The following is a 21,607-nucleotide window of genomic DNA, read 5'->3' on the forward strand; positions in this document are numbered from 1 at the left end:
GGGATGGTGTTCTACGTGTTTGCCCGTGGAACGCGCCCGTAACCGAGATCGCATCGATGAAGCGCGCCAACGACAGATATTGATCATAACGGTTTCAAGTCTGGACCGGTGCCAGTCACCGGTCAAAACAGGTGATAAATAAAGGAGAATCGCCGCCCTGTGTCGGGCACACAATTATAGTCTACCGTCGTAGAAATTTCGGACGGCGAGCGATGTCGCCGCTTGATAAACGATGCCTTCGGCCTGATAAGAGATCCGCTGCCTTCGCTATCTACCCGAATTCTTCCGACCATACCTCACCGTCCTCGCGACCTCGGGTAGAACGCGACAGTCTCGTTCACAGAGCAATCTACTGCTTAAAATTTGTAATTCAATTAATTGAAATTGCAATCCCCCGACGACCTTCACCTTCTTCAAGTTCATGCAACAACCGTACCTCGGGAATTTAACTGCGAGATATAAATTACAGTTCTCTTTCTTTCTCGTGTACACTGCTCCAGTTTCAAGGACTTAATTAATTATCACCCAATTCCGAGACTTCTCTCCAGTTCGCATACAACTCGTGTCTACAATCATCAATAATCTACAAATCGATTTAGCACCTGGCAATACTAAACACTGGAGTGCTAACAGTAGAATTACGTCACGCTCGCGGCGAAACGACTGACGTCAGTCGATTGCCACGGTTTACACGCGCGTGACGCCGCTGTACCGTCACCGGTCGTCAAGGTGTCAAGCCTGTAAGTTACGACGTGATATCACTTCGTACAGTTTTAGCAATTATGAAACAGACTGTCTATTGTATCCCATATGAACTGTTCTACAGCTTGTAATTAATGTTACTAGATCGTTGCACATAAATTTTGCAATTCTTATTTAACGAATATGTTGCTTCTGGTTTTTACGAATATTTTCTAAAATGCATTAAAGCCCTTATATCACTTAGTAATACATTAAATTCGAGGGAGGCTTTCATGGCTAAAGAAATATCCGCTTCGTTAGATAAAAATTTCATTAAACAAAAATTTCACTTAAAAATTCACAATTTCATTCGCGGCAACTTAACACAAATGCTTAAAGGTAATTTATAACCTGGAGAGTAGATATTAATAATTCGAGTACCTGGAACGACGTGACGGCGAGTTGACTGAGCCCGTCGACGTAGGGCCCCAGGACATTGTGCTCCCTGACCTTCAGCGACTGTTTGTTCGGCTTCGGATCCAGCAGATCGTGCACCTTCTCGTTGTAGATCTCCATGTAGGAGACCTCCACCTTGTAGGTGAGCTCCGAGCTCTGCTGTTTCGCGATCATGTCGAATAGGTTGTCGCAGAGCCGCGGTATGATGCCCTTGTGCTCGCCGCTTCCCATCATCGTGTACGATTTCCCAGACCCTGGAAAATTAGTGGAAACCACCGTCAGCGAGAAAAATCGGATCCGCCGAGGAAACCAGCGGCAGGGAAAGCAACGGAGAGACAACGATCGGTCCAATCGTGTGTACGAGGGGGAGGAGTGTCGCGGCGCCACGAAATTCGGGCTTTAACGAGCGCGGTAGTTACGATAAGCCGCGCGCACCCCCCGTTTCGGGCTAATTCGTATTTGCCACATTTATTTTCTTTTATGGTAACATCGCGGTCTCCGCTAATTATAATAACCTGGCTTGCTCCCGCCCGGGTAGAAATCACGAGGACAGCCTTTTTGGTCGTTCGCTGAAATTGCGCTGAACGCCCCGCACTGTGATAACTATGTTTCGGAGGAGGGGGGGAAATTGTGCGGCGAATCGCGCGTCGTTGGAAAAGATGAATTAAGGAATATTTAAACGCGACGATTCTTCAATGAAAATCTACATCTGAAATTACTTCTTCTTATAGTTATCAGACGTTACACTATCTCATTTAATAATCTATAGGTAGAGGTCCTATATAGTCTTATTAAATTGATGTAAGAAGGAAGAAATTTTTACGCAACTCCAATGAAAAAATATTTTCACGTTTCACCCTATATTAAAAAATACAGCTTTGAGTTTTCTACTATATATTCTTACGCGTGATTTCATTAAATTTTTATTATAAGATCTGTTGCTAAAAAACATGACGCTATAATCGAAACATAATTTCTTGCTTGGAATGACAAATTAAAAAATAAGTGAACTAAATCGTTATAAAATGCGAGTACGTTTACACAAAGGAAGCAACATTGTCTTGCACACATTAGACAAAATTTCTAACTAGACTGATTTCCATAACTACGCGCATCCCTGAAGACAACGAGGTTCTCTAGGAGGTAACCCCAATTCACCGTTCCCGGCCATCGTGCACACTCGTGGTACGAACCGGTTAATTGACCACCAGCCCTATCGAACGTTGTAACGAAGCAAGTGCTATCGGTGCTCGAACATTAAGACCGCGGATGGTTAACCCTCGATCGACTCCGCTATTTCTTCAAACCCCCCGTAACAAGCTTAGGCGTTTCTTATCTTCTATTTCCGCGTAAGACATCGTCTCTTGGGCCTAAGTCGCTTTGAGAGGATGACGAAACGGGAGGTTAAATCCGATTCGCCGATGCCAAGCGAGCGGGCTAAGTGCACAGGCAAGATGCGAGAGCCTTTAGAAGTGCATAATCTGACTGTCTATTCCGTTTTTTTTTCCTTTTTACCTCCCCTGGTGAAACCGTTTCTCGCCCCCCTCGCTAGCGCGAAGAGATACAACGCGACGGCCGAGCGTCGCGACGCTTGGGTCAATGTCTCGTGTAAGATCAACCGTGGATCGTTCATCGACGCTGACCTCTTCTAATTGCGTTATTTGCGGCGTTAAAGCCAGCACCCGCGGAACGACGATCCACTCTTATCGGGACAAATAAATGTCGCCGCGAACGGATGGGGAACTGCAGATAGGCTTCCGAGGACGACGACTCTTCCAATTGTTTCGCTCCTGCTTCTAGATAAAAGCTAGGTGGCTTGCGAGTGACGATGTTACTGGTAGTTTATTTCAACTTCTGGATGTTGCAATGGATTTTATTTTCTGCCTCGGTAATTGGAAGTTATCAATGTCAATAATTTCGTAGAAAATTGAGGTAAATTTTAGCTGTAGCATGTCCTGTATCTAATGGGCATATATTCATAATAGAAGAGTAGAGTTCTATTTCGAATCCAAATATACCAGTAATATTTCGTCGATTCTGTCTAAAATGTCCATTTTAAGTTTATAAGTCAAAGTGCTGCATTGTACATTAAATTAAGACATTCAAAATTTTCTATGTCAAAGTATGTTCGATTTTAACCAGTCAGCTATTTTCGACGAGTATATTCGCCATAAAGAAATGACAGTATTTGATGAAGTGACAAGTCATCAAAAATAACTAACTGATTAATTAAAAAAAAAATAGATAGACGTCAATGATAAAATTAAAAAATAAAACAGTCATTTCATTACAACTTCATTCTACATTACAGCAATTAAACATCAAAGAAATTGCAACAGCTATCTAATTTAAATAATGCAAATAAAATATTGAACTATAGAAAATATTTATAAAATTATTTTTTAGCACGCAGTGATTGCAACGATAGTTCCCTGCTTAATTTTACATAACGAATAAAATTCTCAAATATACTGAGATCAGTTAGAGAATATAGAACCCAGACTAGAAATAAATTCTTCATGACGTAGCTCTAGAGTCAGAAGCTATTCCACTATGGTTTCATTGCCTCGACGATTTACTATTTCATTTTATATAGCCGTTTCATTCAGCGGTTATTTATGCTGTTCGGTTCTCGAGTGACACGTGCATTTTACGAATACGCGAGGCAGTTCATAAATAAAGAATCGCAAGAACTTCCGAAAGCGAATCCAACGTCTGAAAACGAGTCATTGGTGTCACTGAAAGATGCATGAACCGTAGGTCTATGCTCTAGACTGCGGCGGTAGAGTCTAGACACTATATCTACCGCCGATATCCATGAATTCTTCATCCGGATATCTGTTAACTTTTCAATCTATGCAAGAAGCTTCACCCTTCACGAAACGCGAGATCGATTACTGTTAAATTTGATTTTATTTCGGTCGTTTATTCGTGAGGAAAACCCTTGAAGAGAAGGAAAATAATATAAAACGAAACATCGCTTATAGAGGTTAGTAAAAAATAATTATCGTACGATATGCTGCAACAATAGTCGCATCTTTTTACAGAATAAAAACTTTGTCGATTGAAGGGAACAAGAGTTTAATAATAATAATGTATCTTCTTTTTAATAAGTTTAATTAATTGACAATATTGTAGCATTTTTCTTGAATTTTTTTAATGTTTTAATTATTCTGTATTTTTGTAATAAATGAATAAAATGCGCTATATATTCATTATGGAATGCATAGATTTTACAGTAAATTTATAAAGTGTGAATTTTATAGCTAATGACCTAATAAATTATAATATGAAATCTCAATGATACTGCCATCTTCTAAAATGTGTCTTTCACAATCCAGTAAAAAATTCATAAATCGATTAAAAATTCTCCAATTTTGCTAACACAAAAATAAATTTTTAGTTTTGTCGCGAATAATAAAATCGACGTTTGTTCGTTTACTAAGCACCGATATAAATATCCGCGATATCCAGGTAACTTAGGTGGACGGAGCGTTTTCTATTATTTGTCTCGAGCGGTAAGCCGACATTGTTCTTTTCCCGGGCGCAAAATTAACCCTTAACCTTTACGCTCGCGCACCCCGGTGCGTCTCGACCGGGGTCTCTAAATTGCAGCCCGCGGCATTATAATAAATTTTAGTTATCGCGGCCTACAGCGTTACTATTCTTCGCTCTTAATTGACGTCGTTACTTTCTCCACCCTTAACTCTTCTATCTCGCGACGCCAGTTCGCCCACAACCGACGCCCGGATCTCCCACCTTAAATTCGGAAAGAATGCTACAAGCGACGCTGCAGCATCGTTAATGTTATCGCCGCACGCCGGAAACAGACTTTTAACGGATCACTTAAATATCTTTAAACGCCGATTACCGAAATAATTTTCGCGCGCGAGAGCGAACGAAATGTCGTCGTTATTCTTTTACTATGCTCACTTTAAACACTACAAACGTTAGTCATAAGAAAACCTAGACTTGTTACAAAGTTTTTATATAGAATATAAATTAGAAACTTTTAATAGAAGTTTTAAGTGGAACAAATTTTTAACGTTAATTTAATTTATGGAAGACTTTTAGTAGAAGTTTAATATTGTATAAGAGATTTCAATGTAAATATACGGTGTAATAGATTTTTAATGAAAATTTTGATTAGAATATATTTTTTTAAATACAAATATCTGCGTAAAAATTTTTCAATAGAAATTTGAATTATAATATCTTTAATATTTAAATATGTATCATACCAAGTTCCATTTAAGGACGAAACGATCGAAGCGAAGTTATCGGAGCTCCACTCGTGGAAATCATGTTTCTCTTGCATCGCTTCAATTAAAATTCGCTTCGTCGAGCAATCTATAAAAACTAGTGAAATATAATAAAAATATTTGGCGAAGGCTAAAGAACACAAGACCGCAATCTTTTTCGGTTTGCGTTGACGAGCCGGGACAACCCTGGCGCGGGAAGATTATTAAAAAAATTCCGTTCCGCGGCCGATAGAAGCGACGGCGGATAATCCGGCGGGCAGCGGGGTAATGATAATCTGAGCGCGGAACGATGCCGGCCGGCTTAAAAACCGCACAATGCCGGCGACGAAGCGACAAATCCGTAATCCGAGACGACCCGATACAACGCGAATGAAATGAGACGCGGTGATCAAAGCACGCGGAACGGTTCCGCGCGAAAGGCGTTTAATCAGCTGCGAATTACGCGCGGGCGTGGTGGAACCCGGAAGGTCGATGGACCAAGGCTAAATAAATCGGTTCTCGGTGTCTCCGTTCGCCTAATCAATCCACGGGGTCGCGAATATTTATGCGCATCGAAATTTTTCAACCCCGGTCCTCGGTTAGGCGAGATGCTTCACGATTATTAATTCAGAAATCCAAAGCTTTATTGAACCGACGAACAGAATTACAGGAATTATTGAAATGCATAATTGGATTACGCAGTAAAGAGAATCACCGAGTTGCATAAATAATTAAGCAAGCTTTACAACAGTTTGATTCTGCAGGTGTAATTTTTATCAACGTATACTTTTTTACTGGTTTATTTTTAACTTAGTAAGCGGTATTGTGTAAGAACAATGCAAATGCGACAAGATAAATCACGAATCGCTGAACTTGGAAAAATCAAGTTACTATGACGTTATTTCGTTCCTTAATTGTCTATGTAATTCTGTGCTTCCCTATAACTGTTCTAAATAAGTTAGCAGCGGAACGCATGCCTTTTGGCGAAGTAGCTAATTAAGGCAGTAATCTAAAATTAACCTCAGAAGCGAATTTCGGAAGACTGCGCACCGTTTGAACTCGGGATTCGTCTATCAACCTAAAATCCTGTCTATTAGCGAAGTTAATGGTCGGTTTAATAGTCCGGGCCCTTAGGAGCGCGTTTCGAAAGACTTCGCAGCGTTTGAACTCGAAATTCGTCGTCTATTATACTAAAATCGTGGTGGCAAGTGAAGTTCATAATTAAGTTAATAGTCCGAGCTTGTCGCGCGGGCGAGTTTCGAAGGGTTTCGCAGCATCATACCTCGAAACGCGTCTATCGCCGTGCAAAATCCCGACTGCTGGCGATGTCAACAAACGCGAGCGATTTTAGGACAGAATTTCGCGGTTCCGCGAATCGATTCAAGCTCGCCGCGCCAGGCGACGTCCATCAAGAAATCATGAAGCCTCGTTTAAGGAAACAGCGTTACACTTCGCGAAGCGGTGGATTGACAAACGCGGTTGAATCGTGCGAAAGTTTTCTCCGCGATATTTTTTTTTTTCCAACTTCTGCGGTAACTATAGCCTGACCCAGTTCAGCGCGGGTCATCCGGTACGTGCACAATTCAACTACTTACTTTTTCATATGGAATTACTACTGGCAGGGTCGTCGCACCGTTTGTCGCGTGGGACACGGTGCGGCCTGCAAAAATAAAACGAAGATCAACGATTATGCCTTACCGGTTTGTCCGTATGCGAAAATGCAGGCGTTGTAGCCCTGGAACGCATTGTCCAAAATGTCGCGGCCCAGAGCGTCGAACACCACCTCCTGGCTGGCGAATTTCTCCGCGGTCGGGTCCAGAGAGTGGAAACAATGGTCGAACGCGAATGTTTTTGGCTTGCTTCTGCAACAGGTAAAACGGCGGCCCGATTAATACAGTGTTTATGTTCACGCAACGATGTTGCGACGGGCGTGTTTTTTAGTGGATCGAATTTAGTAGAATCAATTGGGTAATTAAAAATTAGGTCACAGAGCTAGGTTGTAGAGTATTAAGTCTTTGCACTCGAGTGGCGACTCTGAGGCACGACTAAAATTGTTCTATCACGTCCCAAGATAAATTTTATACTAACAAAGTCTAGATTTAAAAAATTGTTAAAAACTGTTGGTATGAGTCACGGGAATCAATTTCGTATGCATAAAAGTGCATAACTTTGCTTTTGTTAGAAACTATTTATTTGTAAATTCGAATAAAGTGTCACTAAACAAAAAACATTTAAAACAGTATGACGCAATTTTGGGAACACAATTGATCGTGACGTGACCACTGTGAGCCAGAGAAACTATTGCAATATTTCTTGACAATCTTCTTATTTAATCAAATTAAAATTCTTTTCAATAATAATAAAAGGCATAATTATATTCCCCAACTCGAATTACCGTTCCGTAACAATTTATAAAATGAAAGAAGAAAACCATGCACAATGATAGTAATTGAACCGGGGAAAATTGTGCGGCTAAAAATAGCGCGAGTAAAATGGCAGCTGTCTTCGGGATTTTCCTGGCAATTTTCCACAATGCGTATTAATTGCGAGCGGGGCGGTGCTTTCGCCGCGAGTATCCGCGGATCCCAAGAGCTGCTTGCGCGAAACAATTACATTATATGAATAATCGGGGATATTCCGTAACATCGATTTACGGGCACCTGGGGGCTTCGATAATGAAAGAATCGCCGAGGCACCGTCGACGTGCAGGAGGGAGGGGAGGGCCGCGAATCCAACCCTTCCGCCGCTAAAAGCATTCTAGATATTAAATCCAGCCTCGCGCCCCCCTTGGGAGCGTGCGCGGGGGGCAGGTTTATGAAATGTGTCGCTGAGAAATTAATGGCGGCCTCTCTGTTTGCGCCGACAATGAAACGGAATTAATTCTGTCTTAGAAGTTCCACCGGAAAGACCGTCTTTGTAACTCGAGATAAGAATGGACAATGCCGGCTTAATAATCTTATAATTAACGACTGTTAAGAAAACCGAAATTAAAAGCAGGATACGTCGCGGTTCGGGAACTACCTATTACGGCCTCTTCTCGCATTTTGTTTCTTTCTGTTCCTGGACCGTTAAGATCTTAATCTTTGGCCACTTTATTTATATTTATCGTAAGTTGTAAGGTACGCTTAAATGTACTCGGAAGATCTCGAGATAGGGATTAGTAGAAGAGGATCGAAATGGAGAGAAGCTTTGTTAAAAGTATTACAAAAGATTGCTGTTAAAAAAATATACATAAATATAAATTGTTTATAATTGCTTCAATTTGGAACATCAGAGCTGAATAACAAATTGTTTTTGAATTCTACCGATGAATATTTTCTACAATTAGGCAAACGCAACTCGATCGAAATGTATCAATTTGGACAATACATTTCGCTCGCGATGAGTACAAAATGAAATTTGCTAATTTCTACGAAATGTTGTTACAAATACAAATATGAAATAATATGCAGCAAAACATAAATATGAAAATGAATGGCTGCGCGGCCCTCACACATTTATCTATCTTACGAAATATCCCCCATTACGAAAGTTCCTCTATCAATCTTTATAAATTCTTCCACGTTTCATCACTCGGTGTTTTGCAAACCGGGAGGCTCATAAATCCCATACAAATTCATGAATCAACGCCGCGCGACGAGTTTTCTTATTCCAGTTTAGAGAGGATAAAGATTTATCAGCGCGCTCTGCAGCATCTTGCATATTGCATCCTTTGATCGGCTGAGAGAATATTTAAGCAGAAATTCGTACAAGTCGTTTAACCCTGCCGACCGAAAGAGTCGCGTGTACCCGAGCAAAATATACTATGTTTGACACAGTTTTGGCACAGTAAAGTACTAAACTGTGTTTAACAAAGTTTGGCGAAGCTACGCGAAGAAATTATAAGACCGTAAAAACCTGAGAATTCGAAAATTCGAAATGAGGAAATGAAAGAGGAATTAAAAAGGGAAACTATTATTTCTGAATTTTGATAAGAGACCATGTATTATTCATGGGCGCACAGAAAGCGTTAAATATTCATGAATTAGTTTCTACACCGTGTCAGTTGATTTTTCGCAGCGAACTGTGTTAACAGTCGATCTACCGGGCCGCGAAATTCGCGACGAGGGCGACGTTATTTTCGCGAATTATCGAACGGCGTTCGTATCCGCGATGGCGGAAACACGTACACGCCGGCCCCCTCGGAATGAAAGTGATTTCCCCTTGTCCTGGATATCCGAAGCCCACGACCCTGTCTCAAACGTCAAAAGATCCGAAGTCGTCGGATACGGTCGGGGCAACGTTATACGCATCGGCCCCGGTTATTGATTTTCCGTCGCATTTTCTCCCCGAGTAATCAGTTTCCATCGGTTTTTCCGGGTCGGCGAGGCAAAAAAAAAAAGCCGGAACTGGAACGTTTAGCTCGCGGTGACGCCGCGGAACAACGGAGTCGTTGCGATTTCGTAACGCGATACCTGCGCGACGTGATGGACTATGGCAGTCTGACGTTCCCAACCTGTCCTGGCTGGTTTGTATCTTTTGCGACGCTTCGGCTGCCGCGTATTGAACCCAGAAATTTCGTTGACGAACCCGAAAGTAAAGGTTTAAAGTTTATTATAGATAATAATAGTTCAACTAATTTGTATTCTACTAATTTTAGTAATATTCGATTTTATGCTTCGGTCTACCGAGGGAATAGTCTACTAAAGGTTTTCGAGAATAATAGTAGTAATTTAATTATGAATTACTTTGGTTCTATTAACATTTTTAATTGAAAGAAATTGTTCCAATTCACACGTAAAAACTGTACAAGCTATTCTTTCCTAAAATGAGTGTCTACTCTGTCTATGATACATCGGTAGACATTTTGATAACAGTATAAACACTTCAATCGCACTAAGATTATGCAATTAATTATTATAAAATTATTCTCATGCATTTATTGTTTCGTATTCCATTCGCCTTTGTCATAGATTCATAAAATTCTCAGATTAATGACAACCTGACCTCACGATTTATAAAACTTGAATAGGTGATAAAATCATTGTCTTCGCGAAGAAATGAAAGCAACGAGGCTTCTCATGGTACAACGATTGACCGACGTTATTCTTCTGAGGCCAATAGAACTGTAGCATTTTTCTGGAACGTCCGGCGCGAAAGACTATAGAACGTAGGCGCGACATCATGTCGGGATAAACGAGGAGGACGTGCAACGGAATCGATGCACCGAACCCAGAAAGTTCATAAAACCGTCGCAGGACACCCGATTCGCCTAACCGGCGGATCGGTCTCGCCCGATAAAACTTTTTCGATCGCGTCGCACGCGCGGAGCTCTCTCGAACGTGCCAAGAGACGTCGTCTCCTCCCCGAGTTTCCCAGGATTACCAGAGGGGCGGAGGGGAAAGAGGGGGTCGCGGAGGGTAGATTTCCAGAGAGGTTCCCGAAGGGGGGGACCGGAGGACCGGAAGTTTCGACTGCGCCGCGTTCTAACGCCGCCTTAAATCCGCGCAACAATGGCCGCCGCGCGGGTTACGGCCGATTTACATAATTACGCGGGGCCGAGTCTGCCGAGGAGTGGCGATTAGACAGCCGATAGAAAAGTTTCTGGAGAATAATGTCGGTATTGTTGGCACATAGTTGCCAGAGAGTCTGGCGAAACTTGTACCGTTGGCTTGTCGCATAACCGTGCCGCTAGCGCAACCGAGTCTATTGTCGATAACTCGGCGGGAATGGAATTTGCGAACTGAAAATCTTCCGGTGACACAGCTTTTAAAAGCCGGGACTTATATATTTATCATCGACGAGTTGAGAAAAGTAATAGACGGCTGTTAAATTCTATGAATATCTTCATTGTTTCGAATGTCATCGCACGAACTTAATAGCTTTTGATAGCATTAAAAAGTAGCTTATCGTGGCACGATAAATTTTTATCAACGCTTTATTGTGTTTATTTTTGATAGTAGTAAAGATATGCCGGGTAAAGTTGCTGAAGAAACAAGTAGGTGAAATACGAGGCTATCGTCGCATTCAGAATATTTCTAATACAATGTCTTATTACTTCCAGGTGATTTTTATTAGCAGATTTATCTCCTTATCCAATTACTGCTTCTGCAATTAACACAGAAAGTTCTCGTTACGCATAAAGATCGTCGGATTAGTATAATTTGAAACGCGTCATACGTGAAAATCTATTTTCTCGAAAATGTGATGAGTAGTTTAAAAGAAAGACGTCTCAATTATTATACCCCGAGCGGGGATCGATGACGGCTAAAGCCTGCACGTCGTTTGATACATCCACTCCAGAATCAAGTGGCCGGCTTATTTCCGTCGACTACATTTACGATCGTCCTCGTACCGATCGATACATTGTGTGCCCACCGGGGGCAATATTTTCGCGTGTTCCTTTCTTTTTTTATTCCAATTACAAATCGATCGGGATATCGGAGTCGGCGACGATCGTCGCGGAAGAATAATAGAACAATGAGAGAACATTCTTATCCGGCGAAAGTGAAATACTTCTGCGAAAATAACACGAGGAAATTTCGAAATCGCGAACAACTTTCTTCGGTCCGCTTTCAACTGCTCTTTATGATCTCTGCCAGGAGATAAAATAAACGCTGGGCGACGTTCGACGACTTGATTCGGCAAACTCTCGCTGTTTTCGTCGCGAACGTGGCGCTTCCTCGGACGCGTTACCTCGAATAATTGTTTAATTGCACTTGATTACACTTTAATTACGGAGATTTCTTTGCTCACTTTCGGTATATAAACAGATTAGGATAAACATGGTACTTCAACTTTCCGCTTTCGATGCAATTAACAAACGTGAATATGACGAGCACGAGACGTGATCTAGAGTCGAGATTTTTCACTTTCGAAAAATATATATTAAGCTTAATAAATCTCTCGTAAAAAATGCACTACGATTACGTTACAGTGCAAGTCGTATGTATCAATCTAGCGACTCTTCCATCATCGAAACGTTTACGTTCTCACGGCCAGTTCGACTACATCTTTAACTAAAACTGTGCACTATAAAGAACAAGAGAGCGCTGCGTCTAATCGATAAATCACTCAGAAAATTGTGTATTCGCGTCTACCTACTGCAACACGTTGAAACCTGGCGATTGCACGAGAGTATAGCACGAAGAAGGATACTTTGCCAGAATTTGGAAGCTCCGGGTCCCGACAGCAGATAGGCGCGCGTGAACGACGTCGGGAGGGGGGTCGTTCAACCCCCGGTGGAAAAAGGATCGAGACCACGAAAAAAAAAAATGGTCGGAGGCACCGCGACGGTGGATCACGGAAACACTTGGCACACGCAAATTGGGCCGACCAACGGCGACGGCACCGCGTCGTTTCAGATCCGTTTCCGTGTTTCTAGCGCGCTGCGGATCCGCGGACTTGTATGCGAAGGAAACGTAGGCCGCTCGATACTCGGTTTTAATCGGGACCGTGCCCCCCTCGGACCAGGGCTCCGAGGAAGGACCAGTCAGGGCTGACCATCGCGTGACCGAACCCCTTCGGCCGACTCTACAGGGTGTGCCTTTCAAACTTGGATTTAATAGGCCATCTTGATACGAATGTTAATCTTGTTACCGTTCCGAGGAAAAACGTATCAACGAATTTCCTCGCGACTCGGTCGAAACTGCGCGCCCCGGCCACGGGCTGTATATCGCGTACACCCCCCCACCGGTAAAGGTACGAACGTACCAATGTCACGTAACGTGAAATCGCGTGAACTCGTGTGATAGGACGTGACGTCATTGGAGAACTAAGTACTAATACCACGTTCCGTGAAACCGCATGCTATAACATTGCTATAACAAAACGATGCTGTAACAATTTAGCAATTATTGTCTTCGGTGGAGTGCGAATGCTCGGCGATAGTTTCTCCGATTGCTAAGCAAAAGTATTAAACCCTTGGACTATAATAATAAGCTCTACTAAATACGAATATTATTAATTTCTTCTAAATCGAAATCAAATTTAATTCTTCTGTTGTCAAAGCTTACGAACGAAACTCAATAAAGACAATGCAAGAAATATGCGTTCTGTGAATATCACATGATTAATGACGTGACGTGACGTCAATAAGCTTTTATCTCAAGTACCTGAATAATGGTTTCGCACTCGGCGTTCATCCTTTAGCTGATCATCTTCGAGTTACTTCAAATGGAACTCAACGCTTTGCGAATCGAACTGATACTATATCAAGATTAAATCTAAAGACAATCGAATGATAGTTTACAAGAAGAATAGCAATCTTAGAACGTTCTTCGCGAGCTATAAAGAAGTTCTTGGATCAAGAAAGGATTGTCTTAGAGCGTTCATGGAAAATGAAAATCCTACAAATTCTGTTTTGACAATTATTAGCTCAATATTCATATTATATAGACACCAAAAATTGAACAATGTTGCCTAAAAGATGAACGTTAATAAACGATAACTGGCAATGTAATATAGCATACTTTATTTTAAAGGAGACTGTCGTAGACAGCAATGCTAATAGTTTAACTCTTAGTTTAACTAAGGCGTCGTTAAAATTGTTCTGTCGCCTTCTAAAATAATATTTACAGCAACAAAGTTTAATTTTAGAAAAATTGTTAAAAATGAAACTGTTGGTCCGAATTACAAGAATTAAAGTTGATATGCATATAAAATACACTTCGTCGCTTAAAATGGAAATACTGTACACCAGAAAAACTATTTCAGATTTGCAGTTAAAATGCCATCAAATGTAAAGGGTTGATAGTTTCAAATCGTAAGTTGCCGTCGTAACATTTCATACGAACATTTTAGGACTTAGGACAGGAGAAGGCATAGTGACTTATTAACGACGAAGGCTGCTCTCCGGTGAGCAAGTCTGCTAAAGAAATCATGACTCATAATAGTTAATTCACCGGCCGCCGGGGGATCGATCACTCAACCCTGATGAGTTTCGTGGCATTAGAACTATGAAACACCGTGCGGCTGGCTCGAGCGATACTCTCAAGGCGATAACAACACGATGACTCACCCAGTAGATTGGTGACCTTACCGAAAGGGGACCTGGTCTTTTATTAACACCCTGTGTACACGGGACACAGGTAACCCACGCAGCCACGGTATATGGACGGGATCCAGCGGCCTTCGGCACGCGAGCCTCTGCGGTGGTCAGACCGTCAGTAGTAAAGGTGTACAGGTGGTCAGACGGTGTAACTGGGTTAGAACAGTGCGGCGTAATTGCTTGTATTCGGGGCGACGTCTGACGACCGCCGTTCCGAACTTAGGCTGACTCATCGTCCCACTTATTTGGGAATTCCCCTAGTTTTTTTTTACCAGAAACGTCGGCCTGGAATCCTGCACGTTTTACTGAAATTTTTGACCATTTTTTTTTAGGTCTGGACTCGCTTTTTCAAGTCTTTGATTTATTCGAATAAATTACCTTTCCAATGTATTTGCTTTTGATTTAATAAATTGGCGTTGATTAACTATGGATTTATAGGTGCGGCAACCTTAACGTAAGGGGTGTGAAATTATGGATTATTCGTTAACCTCTCGCACACTATGGTTTCTTTCACAGATCCGTTCCATAGCATTTCTGTGTGATAAAAATTCATAGACAAGAATTTATATGCATTAGCATGGCAGTCTTTGCTTTTATTCTTAAACACTGATAACAGAATTATTTCGGTGCGAACAAAGTGCAAAATGTATCAGTAAATTATGTTTAAAATCTTCGTAAAGTGTCTGACGCATTATTACAGTACCAGGGATTAAATTTTTGATACAGAAATAAAGTATAATTTCACTGCAGTATGACAAGTTAGAAACGAATGTGAATTTCCTTTCTGGATTTTGAGCGGTCACTTAAAGAGGATTTTAAAACTCACTCTCATGAGAGTTTTAAAACTAGAAACGACTCAAACAAAAGCTAAAAATGTACGATTTAAGACATGGTTACTTTGGTGTCAGAGAAACTTCGAGATCGCGTCGGAAAATCGACAATTTTACGATAATGATTACACTTCGAAGTTTTACTTCACGTCGACGGTGAAAAATACTTCCTTGGAATCTTCTAAGTTTCGAGGGCTCGAATTCGAGCTAGAGGTCGAACTTTTTTCGACAATTCACGGACTTCAACTTCTCTTAATTATCTTACTGTTCAGAATGTTGCTTAACCAATATCCTCTTAAGTGCACGGAATATACAATATCTCTAATTCTCCTGAATTTTAAAAGAAGTATAGATCATCTTTTAAACGAAATTAATAAAAGGGTTTGTTTCCCAAAAATCTTGATTTCAACGAGTACCAGGTAATATGTTTTTACATGGTATATAAAATATATCTAGAATATTACAATAACTGGAAATAATTCTGAATTAATAATTCTGATACCATCAAATAGCTTTTCTAACCGTGTAAAATCGAATGAAATCGTGTAAAAATGAAATTACCTTTGCAGACCGTGTCAAATGAAAATCGTGCGAAAACAGGATTGTATGTTTTTCTACGCGAGCAACAACGTTGCAACTACGCTCTCGTAAAGCAAATACCAGAAGATCATCGCTACAACAATGTCTACGAACGTCCCGGATTTAATAGTCACTCAACCTGTTGGACGATTCGCTGCGAAGCGACGAAATAAAAGCAGCGGATTCGTTATATAGAGCCGCAATAATTCGTGCCGCTCGTAACACTACGATATACGGCCGTACTGGCAAGAATCATTCAACCGGCGTGTGCGAGCGGACATAAAACGGTTCACACGGGTTCACTGGACAGTTCCGCTGCTCGAGGGCTAAAGCGTCTGCGATATTACACGAGCGAAATACTCGATTTATTGGCTACAACGGGTCTCTACGGCTAACTCGCCTCTCCCTCTCTCTCTCTCTTTCTCGCTGTCTCCTCTCCTTCTCGACCTACGCAGCCTCTGCCGCGCCAGTGACAACCGCCTTAATTAAGTTTACCTTCGTTAAAGCCCCGATTCACTGTTCGCCTTGTACATCCGCCGCCTGCTGGGACGCTCGCCAACCCTCCGCCTTTTCCCCCAATTTGCATCCGAACCGTAGAAAGTCAGCGTAGCCTCGGGAATAATTTGCGTTCACCGTATCGAATGCTCGGCTATGTCGATTCGCCCGATCTCGGGATTTTAATTACTATCTGCGACGCGTTTGCTGCCGCAGTTAGTTACCTGATAAGCCTCGGGACCCTTTATTCCAGGATTCGTAACATTGTTGCAGAATCGTAGAGACATAGATTCCGAATGAATGAAATCTTGTCATTCTTATTAGCAAGTTGCGTAAACTTCCCAAGTATTTGCTTAATCCTTCGATACTGTTAATATGAAAATAATGTTACAGTTTTAATAATATTAAGATCAAGACATCGATTTTATAGTGCTAATACCAAACTGCTTTGTGACAGCTTTATTTCCAAATTATCGAAATGATGAATATTAAAAAACAATTAGGTTGTATTATTTATTACCGTATAGTGTACATTATGGTATAGTTTGAATTAATTTCTATAATACGGCGTCGAAGAACGAACGACAATTTTCTCCCGTTTCTCGCCGAATAAGGCTGCGACGCTCGAAGAATCGAAACCACGCAGTCGACGGAAGAATCTGACTGTATCGAGCCGAAACCTTAAAATCACAGTGAAGAATAAAAAAAAAAGCAGCATGTCGGAGACCGAGCGAAGGATTGAACAAACACTGTGATTGGAAGGAACCCGGCGTAACAGCCAGTGTCGTTAAAAATCTCGAGAAAATTGTCGAGAGGAGGCCGATACGATCGGCTTCCGAATCGATCCGCGACCGATTTCCCGTGTCGGCGATCGCCGAAGCGATTCCGCGAGTCCCCCGCGAGCGATTTGTCAACTTTCCGCGGGCGGAACGAACTCCCCGGAAAACATCGGCGAAATAGGATCGCGGCGGCGGCGGCGGCCGTCGTCGACGTCGTCGTCGTCGTGTTTCACGTTGTTGGCCGCGAGCGGAATCGGTCGTTACGATACGATCAAGCGAAACGGCGAAAGTTCCGCGGGGCGGTTTTTAATATTGCACGCGCTTATGAATAAGGGATGAACGTAGGAAGTTGTATCGCGGCCGGGGCGACGGTCGATGCCGGCGTTTTTCAGGGACGTTTTCCACCCGCGGAACTTCCGATTGTTGTAAAGCGCTAACCGGCCGTTGAGGATTCTACTTTGCCCCGGGAATCTTCCGAGTTTCGTTCACGGTTTACGATCTCCGAAAAGCGTTCGTCATCGGGCAACGACTCGCCCGATTTTTTGGCGAACTGGCTCCTCCATTGTCTCGATGTTCGTTCCCCGTGTTTTTCGCTCGGGAGTTTATGAAAATCGATTTTTCGACGGTGGAATTTTATAAGGTATCTCGCATTTATATTTCAGCTAAAAAATGAAAAAGGAAAACATTCGCGTTTTTAATTCTTTTTATCCGAGCCTATTCAAAAAATTAAAGATAACGAAAATCACAGTTCAATTTTTCATTTCTCTAAATCTTATAAAATATCTTGACAATATTCCAGTTGCGATAATAATGATAATATTTCGTTTGACACCTTCTATTTAAGCCTCTAGAAAATATTGTAATATCTCCTGAAAACAATCTTCAAAGTATTGTTTAAATATAGTAAAAATGTAGAGCGTTGAATCACTTCGTCGTTAGAAATCCTTAAAAACGTATCTTTTTACTAACCGAATCTTCTAAAACAGCTTACGGTGCTGATTGCGCGCGATCATTCGCTCGCGGACGACCTTTTGACGAAGATTCACGTTTGATTGATGAGCGCGTGTTGCGTCGGTGGTGGGATGAAAGTATGAATTATTGAATAGTAAAGATAAAGATTGTATAATGGCATAGATATGAATAATTGATGGGTTCGGAAGATAAAGAACTGTAACTGATTCTTACCGCACAGACAGTATAAGCTATAGCAAAACAGGGCGAATCGTTCCTGATCACCGTGCACGCCAACTATACGGTTTTGTGTTACACACAAAACCGCATACGTAGACGTACGCTTCTACATAGATGCGCGTTCTATCCAATCGCAATTAACGCAACCGTATCCTATACGATGTTATGGCGTAGAATGCGTCCAGTCGCGGACAAACTCCGTTCAATGGCCGACCGAAGCCACGGATGCTTAATTGGGAACTGGAACGGCCATTTTTAATTATTCCGGCGGGGCGTCTGGAATCGAGCAGAGTGAGAGAGTGTGTGTGTGTGTGTGAGAGAGAGAGAGAGAGAGAATCGAAACAAAAAGCGTAACAGGTAGCTAGAGATAATACCCGCGTCAAGTCCGTTTTAATCGATCGAGGCCGGGGTAAGCAGCCGTCGAGAGCTTTTCGCCTCTGCGAATGTGCGATTCAGTGGACTTGAGTTACACAAAGAGGCGACGAGCAAATATTTCTTCCTTTCGAGAACGTATGAGCCGTTTATTTTAAAAGTGTCCTAAGTCCGTTTCGCATTATTCGTTGCTAATTGCGGTGGCCCGTACATTATTCGCTTAATAACTGCTATTATTTTAATTGAATACAGTTAAGCAGTGTAACACATCCGAAAGGGTATATTCTTTTATTTTTGGTTGAAATGCAAATTCTTAAATATTTCAGTTTAAATAGAAATGTACTTTGGTCACTTTCAAAATAGACGGCTTTCACGTATAAATTATTCACTTAGAAATTTTTATCGCGACGATACTTTAATCTTCGAAGATCTTTGAAGAAGAAAAGACATCGAGGAGCTATAATTAAAAACCTTGTAAAGATTGTATAAAAACCTTGTACAAGACCGAGGCTTCAATATTAAGTAAGAGATTCATCAGCAAACTGCGGATTTAATAAATTTCCGACAAAAATAACTGGCTTCGAAAAAATTGAAAATATTTCTACGTTATTCCCGGTTTATTAAAATAATTAAAAGAGGGAAGATATTCTTATTCGACTCACGTCGCCCACGATAAACTTCGGCAATTTTGATGTTGCATTCACACTACGAGAATATCGATAAGAAACGTTGAATAAACGGAGATAAAGGAAGCAGAGCCACGGGTCCCGGCGTCACGATTTTCATCGAACGTAGGATCGAGTATCGTTGATTACCTCGGCGGGGTTAATTTGTCGGCGGCGATCCGGGATCCGCGAATCGTCGATCGTCAATGTCGAGGGGATCGATCGCCTTGGAACTTGAGCACCGACACAAATTGAATCCCGACGTGGCCAGTGGCCGGACAAAGCAGCTACCGTGCAATATGTAATCAGAAGCCGAAGAAACGAGGTTCGATTCCCGAGTGCTCGCCGACTTATACGACCGAGGGGGGTACATATTAGTCTGTAGCAGGGGATTGGCACGCGGCCAGGGTGCCGCTCGACGATGAAGGAGAGATCAGATACTTGACACAGAGGCGAGCCGCCAGCGACTTTTCTCCGTGGAAAAGGAACACGTTGCGCTGTCTCTACGGTTGCCTTCCGGACGCTTTTCAAAGACCTCCCGCTTTGAGGAAAGAATGGAAAGAGAGAGAAGGTGGAAGAAGAAAGAGACAGAGAGAGAGAGGGGGAGGGGAGTGTGGGAGGCAGAGGAACGGCCGAGTGCCCAGGAAAATCTTTGAGGAACTCCTACACCTTTTCGCGACGCTACTTGCCCACGCGAGCCGCTCGAACAATGTCTATGCAAACGACCCATTGTGCCCGCTTTCCAAACTAGTGGCTTTCGTTTGTTCACTGGTTTTCCATGCTGAAAGATACACACGTGGCACACGGCTATTTCTAGAGCATCGAGTGGAAACTCGGAAGCTCGAGGAGACCGTTCGATTGATCTTTGCACGCCTGCCATTTTCTGGCACCTGTTCACTGCCTGGGTAATCGGATTTTTCAGATTTGGATGTCGTAGACTGGACAGTTAGGGCCAGGACCTTCGCACAGTTTGCCGTATGTTCGCATTGGAGACGCAATTTTATTGTAACTTTACATCGCTTGGAAAATTCGTTCGATTTTAAGCGGTTTCTTTAGATTAATTTTAATATGTATTCTTGCACGAATATTTAATCTTTAATTAAAAATAAAACGTAGAGAGTTATCTTTCGAATAGTTACTTTAATTTATTGATCAAAACATGTTCTCCTGGGCTGACATCGTTACGTTCGGTCTTATGTTTTAGTTTAAACCATTGTTCCAAATTATGTAAAATCGACAAGCATAAAATAAGAGAGAAAAGATGAGCTTTCGAGTGGTCGTTTCAAATTTATTTTAGTATATATTCCCGTATGAATTTTTTCACTCTGAAGAATCCAAACTAAAGCTGAAACGATCCTCTTCGAGATAGGGTACTATCGATTTTAAAGCGAAGTTCGAGATCGTGTCGAAAAATTGACAAGTATAGAATGGGAAAAATAGGCTGAGATTTCGTGGAGTAGTTCTAAAATTTTTAAACGTTCTTCTATAACAATTTCTAAATCTTCGATGACTCAAATTAAAGCTGAAAGATCATATTTTATAACAAGACCATTTATTTAAAATTCGTGGTAACCTCTTTAAAATTCCAAGAGACAAGAAACCGATCAAGATCGCTGCGGTGATCGAGCAACGCTGTGAAATGAGCAGCGATAATTAACCGCAGCAGAGAATTCGGAACAAAGTTCGCGAGTTCCAGGATTACGGTTCGTTCGCCTCTAGCACGTATTACCGAATTCGCGAGTGCTTCGCGGTTTCGAAGATGCTCGGCCACGCATCGTCGACATGCTTGAAACATGAGCCACACGCGAGCCGGCGGAAGCACCGCGAGTCACGCGAATTTTTGCGTCCCCCCCTCCGTAGCGTCGCGTCGCGCCGCGACCGCCACGCAGCGCGATTTCACGCGATAACAAGGACTCCTCTGTTTTCACGGTAATCAGCGGATTTCGCTTTCTCGCGTGTCCGCTAGCGTCGAGCAACAATCGTTAGCTCGGCGTGGATCTCTACACGCTTGGCTGCGATCCAGACGCGCTGCTGGATCAGCGATCCGCAGCCAGCCGCGACCGGAACCGCCACCAAAAACCCTTCCGCTCGACAGTTGAAACGCGAGACGTTTATTTTGTCCTTTGCCGTGGATCCTACGCGGATTAAGTCTGCCCCGTGATCGAATTTTAAGGGTAGCCGCAAGGTTATGTAATGATAGAATGCGATTGAACTTGCTTTTGCAGAATAATTTTAAGGATAACGAGAAATTTGAACGAAAAAAGATGTATATTGTAAATTTTAACGATTA

General features: G+C 42.1%; 1 protein-coding gene across 4 annotated transcripts in view; it reads right to left on the reverse strand.

Moving 5' to 3' along the window:
* Window positions 1–21,607, reverse strand: part of LOC144471741 (kinesin-like protein KIF13A) — a 136,812-nt gene that overhangs the window by 33,245 nt on the left and 81,960 nt on the right. For all 4 annotated transcript variants that reach the window (XM_078184089.1, XM_078184092.1, XM_078184091.1 and 1 more), the window contains exons 3-4: window positions 7,077–7,240; window positions 1,123–1,391 (exon numbers count right to left, since the gene is read on the reverse strand). In XM_078184089.1, the coding sequence (XP_078040215.1) occupies window positions 1,123–1,391; window positions 7,077–7,240 (433 nt within the window). The remainder of the gene's footprint in view (window positions 1–1,122; window positions 1,392–7,076; window positions 7,241–21,607) is intronic.

The sequence above is a fragment of the Augochlora pura genome, chromosome 6, assembly GCF_028453695.1.
Source record: "Augochlora pura isolate Apur16 chromosome 6, APUR_v2.2.1, whole genome shotgun sequence".
In the NCBI taxonomy this organism is placed as follows: Eukaryota; Metazoa; Arthropoda; class Insecta; order Hymenoptera; family Halictidae; genus Augochlora; species Augochlora pura.